This window comes from Lissotriton helveticus, chromosome 12 (genome assembly GCF_964261635.1).
Source record: "Lissotriton helveticus chromosome 12, aLisHel1.1, whole genome shotgun sequence".
Taxonomy (NCBI): Eukaryota; Metazoa; Chordata; class Amphibia; order Caudata; family Salamandridae; genus Lissotriton; species Lissotriton helveticus.
In genome coordinates, this window is record NC_136073.1 from 584137965 (window position 1) to 584151025 (window position 13061).

Genomic DNA, 13061 nt, shown 5'->3' on the forward strand with positions numbered 1-13061 from the left:
AGTGTTATCAGTCCCTATTTCCACGGCTACCTATATTGTCCATAGAGAAACAGATATTCCTTGTCTAAGTGACCTGATTAGCATATCTGCTATAAGTTTATGGTACCGAATTTGGAAAAAGGAAGAAACCCATTTCACTAAGCAAATAATACGTGACTGTTTAACTCTTGATCACTCAGAGAAAATGCAATGGTTAAAATATATCCATGATCTCCTTACTGAGTGTGATGTGAAACCTGATTTTAGAGATCCAATGAGTATCAATAATTTTAGTAACTGGGAGCTGAAAATGAGACTCCTTGGATCTAGGGAAACAATAAGGGAAGCCGGGTTACGTACTAAATCAAATGTTAGATTATATTGTGAAGGGCCTTTATCACTGGGCACCCAGCCTTATCTTATTTTTATTAGAAATACACAACATAGATTTTATTTGACTAGATTAAGGCTGAGAACGCTACATTATCAGATAGCATCCCCAAAGATGGGTAAATGGAGTGTAAACCTTCCCATGTGCCCGTGTGATTGTTAAGCTGCCCAAAGCACACTGCACATTGTACTGTTTTGTAATTTTTATAGAGACTTAAGGAAATTAATTTTACGTCCACTCTTCCTTTCCAATACATTATACTCCTATAAGACCGCTTTTTACTTTATTTGTAACCTGGAACATGTTTTGGTTTGTAACGCGGTAATTACCTTCACTCGACTTGCCATCAAGCGAAGGAAGGAGCTCTCATATCTGGAATCACTTGTCTTTGAAACTGAATAGTTTATAAAATCTCTAGTTTTTAAATATATCATGTATTTTTTAAGGTTTTTATAGTTTTTATGTGCTCTATGAAAAATGAATTGATTGCTATGATGTTTATATTTTATTGTTGAAATATGTACTTCTTTTAAATAATTTTATCAGGGCGGAAATTAGGTTACAGGAGAATGTATTTCGATGAAATAACCTTTGATTGCTATATAATTCCTGACAATTTGTTTTTATTATGTAGAATGCTTTTATGGATATTCTTTTATACACCGAATAAAGCTTGTTTTGATTTGATTTGACTACTAGGGGCATTGTCTGGGACTCACTTGGAACATTCATAAGCAACTAACTGAAGCACTTATCAAAATAGAGCGCCAGTTACTGCAATACAAAACCAACGAGGCTGAGAACATAGGGGGCACACAGAGCTTAGACGAGTTGGCGCACTGAGCATGTAGACTTATTATAGAGGCTTAGGTGCCACAACTACCCGGTGCATACTGCATGCATGCATGCAGCATCAGACAGGGCAGGTCGAATGCTTTCCTGACTCTCGTACCAGGAGCAGGCTCACCAACCTATATATACTCTGCCTGACTACATGGGGCACATATTATATATGCAACATGAAATACATACAGCAATGACGCAACACTATGCAGCACTCTACCAGTCCTCGGGGCGCTGTAACGAGCGGCAGTTAAGCACCTTCCTAGATTCAGTAAGCCTACCCAAGGTAAACCCCTGAGCATTGCGACACATTAGACACACCAATTACACTTGACGAAATTTGTGACACTATTGTGGCACTTGCGGCAGGAAAACCCCCCGGTCCGGATGGACTGCCGGCGAACATTATAAGGCGTATGCTGCAACACTGGCCACGTGCCTGCACGCCCTTTACACCGTGGCACTAGAAGAGTTGAAACTCCCTTTGTTGATGTGTGAAGCGGGCCTAGTATGGCTGCTTATACCTGACAGGGATCCCACAGACTTGGGCTCCTATAGACCGCTAGCTCTACTGAATGTGGACCAAAAGGTACTGGTGAAAATCCTTGTGAACCGGCTAGCGACTATAGTCCCAACCCTAGTCCATGTGGTTCATAAGGAGTATGCACCCTCTCGAAGCACCTCATTAAACCTGAAGTGCATTTTTAGAGTCACTGCATACTCCGGGTGTCATTGGCTACACTTGGGTTGTTTAATGTTAGACCTGGGGTAGCCCTTTGTCTCCCTAGAAAGAGAATTTCTGTTCGCCACCCTAGCCCAATATGGCCTTGGTGAAACATTCATCCATATGGTTAAGCTACTATATAGGGAGCTAACAGTACAGGTAAGAACAGGCCCATATGTAGCTGCGCCAATCTTGGTGAGAAGAGAGACCAGGGAGGGATTTTCTCCGTCCCGCTCCTCTTCTCACTAGCCATAGAAACACTGACCAGGGCCATTCGCACTAGTGCAGACTGGGGCATCCCGCTATCAGATGGCATGCTCACAATCTCACTGTATGCAGACAATCTCCTGGTGGACATTAGAGATATCCCATCGATCCCTCCACAACAAGCACACACCCTAGGAGACTTTGCCACCTTGTCGGGCCTGAGGGTTAATGCAGCAAAATCATGTTTATACCCTTGCCATGATGCATGTTAAGACCCGATGTATATACTGAATGGGGTATACATACAATGTAATGTTACCTGGACATAGGAATATATAGACAATCAGATTTGCTGGACGGCAAACTAGGCACAGCAATGATGGCTGTCTGCTCCCAAATATCCTTCTGGGGCACACTCCTGCTGTCAGTAACAGGCCGGATGGCCCTCACAAAAATGGTGATCCTTCCACGATTCCTATACTATTTAGCAAATTTACCCCTATACATGCCCCTGCCCCTTTTACATACACTTGAAAAGACTTTTTCTGGGGTAGCTCTTGGCACCGGGTAGCTATTGAGAAACATTACCTGCCTACAGACCAAAGAGGCCTAGCAGCACCAAACATGGAACAGTATTACCTAGTGGCGCAGCTGCAATGGGTAGCTAGGTGACTGGCTGATCGCCAGCTGTGATACAGAATCCACATAACCACCCTGATCCCTAGCCACTCTTACTAAGCTGTTTCAACCTTATGCAAAAACGAAACTGCCAGAGCCTTTGTTGCTCAATGTAGCATTCAGATGTTATTGTAGGAGTCTGTATATCACCTGAATTGTGAGGCCATATGTACCTCAACCAGGAAAAAAATCATGACTGCCATTATGTCCATACTGTAGGTAGGTCCTTTGTTAACTGCGCGTGCTGTAACCCAGCCTCATCCCCCTCGGGAAAGCCGGGATTACAGAGCGGCCTCCTTAACTGCCGCTCCCTCCCCAAACATGCGCAGGAAATCAACCTGATGATACAAGACCAGGGCCTGGACGTCCTATACCTCACAGAAACCTGGCTTTCTGCTAGCACGGACGCAGATATTGTCAATGCCCTTCCCCCAGGCTATCTTATCCAAACCTTACATAGACCTAAAGGGAGAGGAGGGGGGGTGGCAATTATCCATAGAGAACAGCTTACGTGCCGGATCAGCAATGCCAACATCATAGATTGCGAAAGTTGCCACTTCTCACTCCAAATTTCCCCGGGACACTCCATTTTAGGATTACTAATTTACCGCCCTCCGGGAACATCAGGGAAGTTCATTAACGCCCTCACTGACACAGTGTCACAATTAGCCTCCTCTGCCTCGAATTTTCTTCTTGTGGGTGATCTCAATCTTCACCTTAATGACCCCGTAGACTCTCCAGCTTCGGATTTCCTTCAGGACCTGAAGTCATTAAATATCCGACTGGTCAACAAAGAGCCTACCCATGATAAAGGTCACCTTCTGGACCCGGTTCTGACCAACATCGCGGATATTTCCTCAGATCCCCCCATCTTTCTTCCGTGGTCAGATCACTGTCTGGTCCCCTTTTCCTGCCCCCACACCATAGCACCCCTCCAACTGCCCAAAATCCAAGTGAAGGGCCGACGCTGGCACAAGCTGGATTCAGTTGAATGGGCTGGCTTACTAGCAGACTCTACCCCTATTCTCTCCACGGACCCGGCCACGGCCAATGAACAATTTAACTTCTGGGTCACATCCTCCCTGGATAAACTTCTCCCTAATACCACCACTCTTAAACATACTAAAAGAGTGGCCCCTGCCCCCTGGTACACTCCGGCCCTTAAATCTCTGCGTCAGGAGTGCAAGAGAACGGAACGCTCCTGGAGGAAGGACAAGTCGTATGAAAACAAGAAAGCTTACCAAATTGCATCGCAAAACTATAAAATTACCATCCGTAAAACCAAAAGTCTTTTCTACCAAGAAAGAATAGAAAACTCCACGAGCTCCAGTAAGGAATCTTTTATCATTTTAAAAGAACTCCTCAAAGTCCCTGACCCGGGACCCAGAGATCCCCCAGACCCTAAAACTGATGAGGAGAAATGCCACAAGCTAGCGGAATTCTTCAAGGAGAAAATCCAAATGATCCTCGACTCCATTCCATCCACGACTTCGAGCGAGGGAAAAGATACAAGCACACCTCTCACCCCCCCATGTCTCACTTCCTGGGAACAGGTGACAGCTAAAGAAGTAGAAGACACGATGCAAGTCATCAAAAGCGGATCACCCAGAGATCCTGCCCCTTTACGTATCCTCAAAAGGGTAGCACCCACGATCACCCCCCTCCTCACCGACCTTATCAATAACTCTCTCCAATCAGGAGTTGTCCCCCCCAGCTGGAAATCGGCAGTTGTCAAGGCACTACTAAAAAAACCTTCCTTGACCCTGCCGACCTGGCAAACTACAGACCTATTTCCCTCCTCCCGGGAACGAGTAAAATCGCGGAAAAACTGGTGAACAGGAAGCTTTCACAATTTTTGGAGAACAACAACTGTCTTAAAAGCTCACAGACGGGATTCCGCCCCGGGCAAGGTACCGACATCGCCCTTCTCATGGCAGTGGAGGAGGCCAGAGCACTTTTAGACGAAGGGGGATCAGTGGCAGTGATCCTCCTCGATCTTAGCGCGGCCTTCGACACCGTCAACCATCAGCTCCTTATCCAACGACTTAGGAGCGTCGGCGTCGGAGGAATGGCTTTGTCCTGGATAGCGTCCTTTCTGAGTCAGCGCTCCTTTCAAATCTGGGAGAATAACACCTGCTCCTCCGACATCCCCCTCCAATGTGGCGTGCCTCAGGGCTCCTCCCTGAGCCCCACATTATTTAACATCTACATGTCCCCCTTGGAGGAGGTTGTAATTCCGTTCGGAGTGAGCATCGTCAGCTATGCGGACGACACCCAGTTAGTGGTATCCCTCTCGCACCCTAAACAACAACCTGCAGACCTTTACAACTGTCTCACGCAGATACAAGGGTGGATGAACAGATCGTCTCTGAAGCTCAACGGAGCAAAGACTGACATTCTCCTCCTTGGTCAGAAGGGACCCACTTCACTCCAAGACATCTGGCCCCCCTGCTTAGGCCCTCTCCCGGATTCGAAACCAGAGGTGAAGAGCCTGGGCGTCTGGCTCGACAAAGAGCTATCATTCACAACACAGGCACAAAAGGTTGCCGGGATGTGTTTTGGGCTGCTCAGGTCAATTCGGAAGATCCTGCCCTTACTCCCTCTCAACTCCCAAAAACTTCTGATTCAAGGCCTGATTCTCTCCAGGCTTGACTTTAGCAACTCCATTTATCTTGGGGCCCCGGAGGCAACCCTGAACAAACTTCAAAGGGTCCAAAACACAGCGGCCCGGATCCTCACTAACACCCCCGCCAGAGTCTCGGCCAAACCAGCTCTGAAGCGCCTCCATTGGCTCCCGGTGAGAGAACGGGTAAAGTTCAAAGCCCTCTGCCTGGCACACAGGCTGACCCAAAATACTGGCCCCTCAGGACTAAAAAATTTTATCAAATCCTATAAAGCCCCCAGATCCCTCCGATCCGATCAGGAACATCTAATCGTCATCCCTAGAGTCAGAAAGGCTCGAACTGGAGGCAGGCGCTTCTCGGTCCATACCGCACGCCTCTGGAATGCCCTCCCTCACCATCTGAGAACTGAACCTATCTACTTAAGGTTCAGGAAGCTACTGAAAACTCACCTCTTCCCTTAAACTTCCCTCTCCCCCCCGCTGACCCGCCAGGGGTACTGATCCTAGCGCTGGGATACCCACGGGTGACTACGCGCTCTATAAAATTAAATAATAATAATAATAATAATAACCTGCTTTACCATTGGAGGGCACACCTAGGGGACACGCCATAACCATGGCCACCGAACTACGTGGTTGGCATGAAGCAGGGATCCAGGATATGGGAGATTTTTACAGAAGGGCACCCTAATACCATATCCTACACTAGTTGAGGAAGAGACGTTACACCCAGGCCAATTCCTGCTACACTGCTTGCTCTTGTCTACCCTTGCCGCTAAATGGGGAGACATGACCAGCGAGTCCCCAACACATTTCATAATCCAGTACTTGCATATGGTGGGGTGAAGTGGATATCTCAAGCGATGATTTGCCGCTTGCCTTAGACAGCACACCGCAATCACACTAACACCCACTGCGACCTCACTGGGAGAGGGACCTGAATCGCCCGAGTGGGCCTCGGTATTGGAGGTTCCTGGTACATATCCCCAGGAATATGCGCATCCGCCAGGTACAATTCTATATTGTGAAGAGAGCATCATCACACTCCGGCTAAAGTGAATTGATATTGAATGGGGTATTGATATTTTAACTGCATTGACGGTGCCTGCCCCCACTGCCACCTTATAAACACGACATGTTGCATATGTTGGGAGAGTGCCGCAGTCTGCGGGGATACTGGAGGGGGTGGCGGACGACCTTTCCCAGTGCACGGATCGCACCCTTCCCTTTGAGTGGGAAACCTATATTCCCCATCTTAGGAGCAATAAGCATAAGGTGACACCCCGCTTCCTAGACCTAGGACTTGCGGTTTCTAAGAGGCTGATAACCATGAAATGAAAGGCCTCTGAGCCCCCTCACATATTGGCATGAAGGCACTCATTGATGGGCAAAAGCAGAGAGCACTGCACTGCATCGGGAGGACACACTGGGCATTAGTAAGACACCAATCGCTACAAGCTGGGATGCAATATTGACTGAGCTGCAAAGCATTCGCAGCACCGAGATAGACACGCTTCCCTAAACTGACAACACCACCCCCGTGGCGCGCACTGTGGGAGGAATGCAGGCTCTGATGAAGTCGTAGTTAAGGGTCAATGGCTGACATGCATGGTCGTACACCATCTGACGTGGGCTTTAGGGCATACACCAGAATCTCCTTACAAACGAAAGCAAAGGAGACACATTGATATGGGGGACCAGGAAGAGCTCCAGTTCAGCACACAATCACCTGTTATGTTTTACGCTGTCCTGTTTCATTATTACCCCCCTCCCCTGTTAGCAGAACACTACACTGTTGGCACCTATTGGGTTGACAAACACAATGTATTTAGATAAGGAAGGACTGCAGATTCTATTAAAGATCAATATGTGAGGCGCATATATGCTCAGTTACATCTGTATTAATATATTGTCTATTTTGGAACCCTCCAAAAATTGGCTGATACAAAATGTGATTTATACTGTGTATGTCTGCACTGTTAACCAAAAACCCAATAAAACAGATTCAAACAAATAAATGATTTATGAACTAGGCATTTTAACACTCAAAAAAAATCCAAGTAGGCTTTTGTGGAGTTGTTTACAGATGCAAGGCGTCTTTTGTAAAGCATCTTTGCTTGAGAGTTCATGTTAAAATAGAAAATGTCCTTTGTCTGATTGGTTGGCTTGAGTAGGAATTAGGCAAAGTAAGCGTTTTTGGATCTCTCGATGGCTTTGGTGTAGCCCTTCCAGTGTTATTTGTTTTGGATTTAATCTTTTTGAGACTGTGACCCTCACTATTGCTATTTGAGTGGTGGTCGCTGCATTTGATCAGCACAAGGTTCCCGTCGAACAATCTGCTGAAACATATGAGACCCACCTCTGCTTTTCTAGTCATGGTCTGAGCAGGGGCGTCTAACCTGGTGGTAGAGGTTACCACACAATGGTGAAGGTGGACAGCTGATTTTATAAATACTGTAGCGCCAGAAGGCGTGTTCATACAGTTAAGCTGTCTCAGAGAGCTGCTTTTAAAAACATGTAATCTTGCACAAATCAAAATAGTCTCATAACTGGCTATCGGGAGCCATGCCTCTAGGAGACATCACAACCTTGGGGCTCGAAAAAAGACAAATTCCTGGAAGCACTCAAAAGCGAATACATTTTTCTACAATGGCGATTTATTTTCTCTTCCAAGGTTTCTGGCACATTTTGATTGAGTACTCTATTCCTCAAAGTCAGGCTTCAAACAAAACCCAATATAGTAGTGACAGTCTTTTTGGAAGTTTAAGAAAAGCACTGTCACTCTGCAATTCAAGTGGGATAGATCTTATTCTTTGGCTATAGATGATATTTAAACTACCTTATCAAAGTTAACTCATCTACAATGCTTTTTTTCAGAGAAGCGACTTGATTGTCCTACCAAACTAGCCTCCATTAACAGATCGTAGAGCACATTCTGCTTAAGTTGCATGAAATGGGTTTCTTTCTGCATTGTATATGGGAAATATGTAATACAGCTATTGGTTTGAGGAAATTTTCTATAATTGAGGCATAAATACAGTGTGTGTCACAGACATACAAGTACAACAATTCTGTAATTGATTTAACATTCATCATTAAAAAAAAAAACAGCTTTTGGAAATAAATGCATTTTTTGTCTACAACGGGCTTACCTGAAACAAAATATTAACTTTTTTGCCTGTAACCCTAAACTGTAGGTTTTTTTGTTTTAAAAAAAATATATTTTTATTGGATTTTTAAAGACATGTAAAACACTAAACATTTATATATCGCGTTGTCCATACGGGGGCGATCAATTTGGTGTTGGAAGCCTGGGTTACAGAGGCTTGAGTTCCCTGTTAAAGCCATTGTAAAACAAATAACATATAACATAGAACATAATTCAGCCAATGTATGCAACACATATTTTTCCAGAAAATTGCCAAAACCAGTACCTTTACATACTTCCACTGGTACATTTTTTTTAAGACATCCATTCAAACAATAAACGACACCAAAATCCCAAGAGAGAAAAATTCCAATCAGATCTTTTATCTGGTAAACATTGACTTTGAGACCCACAAGGTTTAAAAGTGGTTTAATTTGTATGACGGCTTCAATTTGTGATCGAATAAATTGCGATAATTCTTCACATAATAGTAGAAAGCCCTGCAAAAAAGGATTTTAATCTAGTACCTCAGATTCCCGACTGTATTTGATCTCATACTTCAAGATGAGTCCATTGGGGTTCTGCGGCTCGTTCCACTTCAGTAAAATGCTATTCTTGCTTATGTGGTCCCAGGTGATGTTTCCAGGTATGTTGTCTGCCAGGGCTGGGGAAAATTGATCAGTTTAAAATATAACCCCTTAATAGGCATCTTTCATTTCTGCTGTCATACACAATATCACAGAGAATCTATGCTGCAGGATTCTGCATTGGATGTAATTTGCTCCATCTCATTCCTTAACAAATATCTGGTCCGCACTTAGCATATTCTTTGGATCCAGAGTATCTAGGACACCTCCCTAAGGTGGAAGGTCCAATCAGTATACTTTTGAGGCCTTAGAAAACTCCAAAATGATGCCATGAGGGGCTTCGAGGTTCCAATATCTTACTTTGTCGGCGTTGTGTTGAATAGGGACCCCTTAAGGGTTGCGGCCCCTTGGAGGGTCGGGGTGGGGGGGCATGCACCTCAGGGGCCTCTGTTATGCCCCTGGAAGACTTATCAAGCAAAATCCAAGAATCGTCCAATCACTTCTTTTTTCCCCGATGTTATTTCAATCACTTTGACAGCTGAGAGTTAACACTTCGCAGACACCATCTGTCGCCCTTCTTGCTATTTTCAGACCCCTCTGGTGGACAAGATGCACATAAATAACACTTTGGCATTCATGCCAATTTATGTACAGAAAGTAACAAAGTATCACATACCTCTTTTCCCACTTGAAATGTGTAATAGAATTGCAAAGAGGGCATAAGATGATGGCTGCATAGTGTTAACTTTTTGCTGCTATAGTAGACAAAACATATATGGATGTAGATTACATATGGGGAAGGTAGTATTGCCAACTTCTTCTGATGCACTGTGGAAATGACTGCACTCATGCCCTCACATACAGAAAGATCACCAGGCAGGGGTGCAGTGCTAGCTTTCACCACATCCCTATCAGTCTAGTACCATCTATGGCAGAGGTCTTCAAGCTTTTGATGCCGAGACTCCTGCCCCGAAAACCCCAAACCCCCCCCGTCAAAGTTTTTTAGGTGTCAGAACCCCCTCCTGACAAAAATTTCTAGAACTTGGTACTCATCATTGACAACTATGAACAACCATAAACGCTCCCAATTCCCATAGCAAATCATTTTTACAGTGGGGTAATAATATTAAACAGTGTTTATCAAACCAAAGATCAGTGAGCGTGGAAGCATGGTCAAAGGTGTGGCTAAAAACAAAGGGCTTCATTTATGAGGAATTGCATAGGGCAGCATTGCATGTCTTCTCGCTGCGCTGGCCTACACCAAAGTGAAAGGGAAGGAATGCACCTTATTTATGAAATATGGTGAATTCCTGTCCTTTCCCCCTGCGTTGTCGCACAAATGGCTGCCTAGCGCCTATGTAGGCAGGATTGCTTTTGTGCAGGAAGGGGCACCTTCCTGCACAAAAACAATCCCAAGAGGGGTTTTTCTCTTTCTATGTGAGCTGCAGAACACAGCACACAGGTAAAGAGGAAAAAACACGAGACAACATGAAACCATTTCTCATCGTTATGCCTGCTGTGGGAGGCGTAAGGTTCTGGTGCTGCCCCAGGTTTACATGGTTTTGTAAATCTGGGGCAGCGTCAAAATCCATGGGTGTTGCGTGTGAACACCCACCGCAATGCCCATGGAACTCCTATTTGACAGTCAAAGGCAAGGAAGCGACTTGTTCTGCTTTGTCTTGCTCCATATGTATAGCTTAAATGAAAAATACATTAAAAGAAATTGTTACTCAGTGGGAAATGCTCTGTAGTACATTAGGAAACTTCTATTAGTGCATGCACTGCAGAGGTCTGTGTGTAACCAGAGAGCAACAGAATTAAATTTGGCTGGTGCAGTGGAGACTAGTGACTTGTGGAATTTTAGTGCTATAGGGTCAGAGCCGGTAACAGAAAACACAGTGAATATTTGAGTCATTATTTTATCCTTGCATTACACACATTATAAGATAGACTGCTACAAATTGTGCAAAAAATGGAGCATCCAAAATGTAGATTTGAGTAATACCAGAACATAAGTAATGCATTTTTATTTTCATAACTGGCCCTTCAACACCTCCTCAGGGGTACTAGGTGATTTAAAGCATGCACTTCACAGCCCAGTTGTTAACTATTTGTACTACCACTCCATAAAATAAATAATTCCCATCACAAAGCAAATGAAGCCAGAACTGCTCCCAGGCACCATTTACATTTGCAGATTAATTCATAACGCACATTTACATTTCATGCAAGTACCCTGGCACAAAGGATTGTTTTACCTGTCTGCCCAGCCTCCTTGTTTCACAGCATAGGAGACTCAATTAACTTCAGCTGAAGCATTTTAACAAATGGAATGAAGAGTCATGGTTTTCAAAAGGAAGAGCACATGTTTTAGATTTCAGGCAGACGTGAGGCCTGGAAATGCACAACGCCCTTCCCAGGACTCCAGGCCCCCTGGGGGTCACGCCCCACAGATTGAAGACCTCTGCTCTATAGTCTTGTATGTGTCATGTCCTATTTCTTGTTTATGTATGCCTTTAGTTTCCTTGCACTTTTTCTGTATAGAAAGTTGTGCAATAGAAATTAGAACATTTAATTAGGAGCGACACTAAAGATCAAAGAATATGCTTTTCTTTCAGTTTATTGAGGTTTAATTCAGAATATTCTACCATTAGGGAGTGAAATGTGGTATTATAAATATAGCTGCTACCGTACGTTATTTCCTTTATTACCGGCCCTTGACCTCGTTGTAGGTCGTCATATCCGAACTGCCTCCATTTTTTCGGTGCACTTATCAGATAGCTCATGGGATCGAGCCAGTATCAGGATTTCATCTAACGAGATGCCTGGCTGTCGCAGGATGAGGCGCCTCAGTGAAACGGACTTGCATCCTGAGATTCGCTGGGCTCTAATCTCATCATTGTGGTCTATTCTATTCCGGTGCACGTGACCGCAAGCTTCCTGAGTCTGGAATAGAACATGTCCATGGTTTCTGCCTTCGTCTGTTGAGCCTGTCGTAGTTTGAAATGCTCGTAGTCTGGATTCATCTGTGGATTGAAGTACCTGTTTAGAGCAGCGATCGCGGCTTCATAGTCATCTTCGGTGCCGGTATTAGGCAGTGACTCAAACAGTTCATATAGTTTGTCCCCTCTGAAATGCATGAGTAGCGAGTGCTTCACTTTCTCATCACTCTCACGGGTTCCGGTGAAGTAGTGATTTAGGCGTCCCACCCAGCGCTTCCACCGTGGTGCCGCTGTGGCTGGGTCTGTTAGCTGGCTAAATGGTGGCAGAGGCATCACCGAGGCATATGAATGGGGAGCTGTGGGTGCCGGTGCCTGTGCTTCACCCATGATGCCTCACCGTTTTGCGCTGGTACTTGCTGTAGTACAAGGCTCCCGCTGCTGCGCGCGCCCTCTTGCACGTGTCTGCGCACTGTGCTTCTTTCCTTCTCAGCACGTCTGGTGACACAGATGTGTGTCCAGGCCTGATTTGTGCTGTGTGTGAGCTGATAATCTTGGGACAGTCTCTCACCCATATAGAAGTTCTCTTTTTTTTTTCTTGGCGATGTGTTCCTATGCCCCCTTTGGAATCACCCTCCTCAGTCCCCCAGGCCCCAGTACAGGCAATGTTCGGTACCTATGGTGCACTGCAGGGGGGTCGGTGTCCTGGGAAGTCTGCTTGCCGGGCCCACGCTGGGAGCCACGTGTGTAAACGCAGGGGTGCTCCTCCTATAACAGGAATCTCACAATAGGCCTCTGTGTGGTAGAGAGGCTTCAAGCTGCAGGCCGGTCCACGTGTGACGTGGGAGGCAGTCTCTGTGGCGGCGGCCGTGCTTGACGCATGCCGGGGTGAGTCACTGCCGAAATGCCTGCCCAGCACGTGCACGAGATGCAGCACCGAGG

At 45.4% G+C, this 13061-nt stretch overlaps 1 protein-coding gene across 1 annotated transcript in view; it reads right to left on the reverse strand.

Moving 5' to 3' along the window:
- INSRR (insulin receptor related receptor) overlaps positions 1-13061 on the reverse strand; it is a 673583-nt gene that overhangs the window by 166869 nt on the left and 493653 nt on the right. The window contains exon 13 of the mRNA XM_078668487.1: positions 9121-9257. Within this exon, the coding sequence (XP_078524613.1) occupies positions 9121-9257 (137 nt within the window). The remainder of the gene's footprint in view (positions 1-9120; positions 9258-13061) is intronic.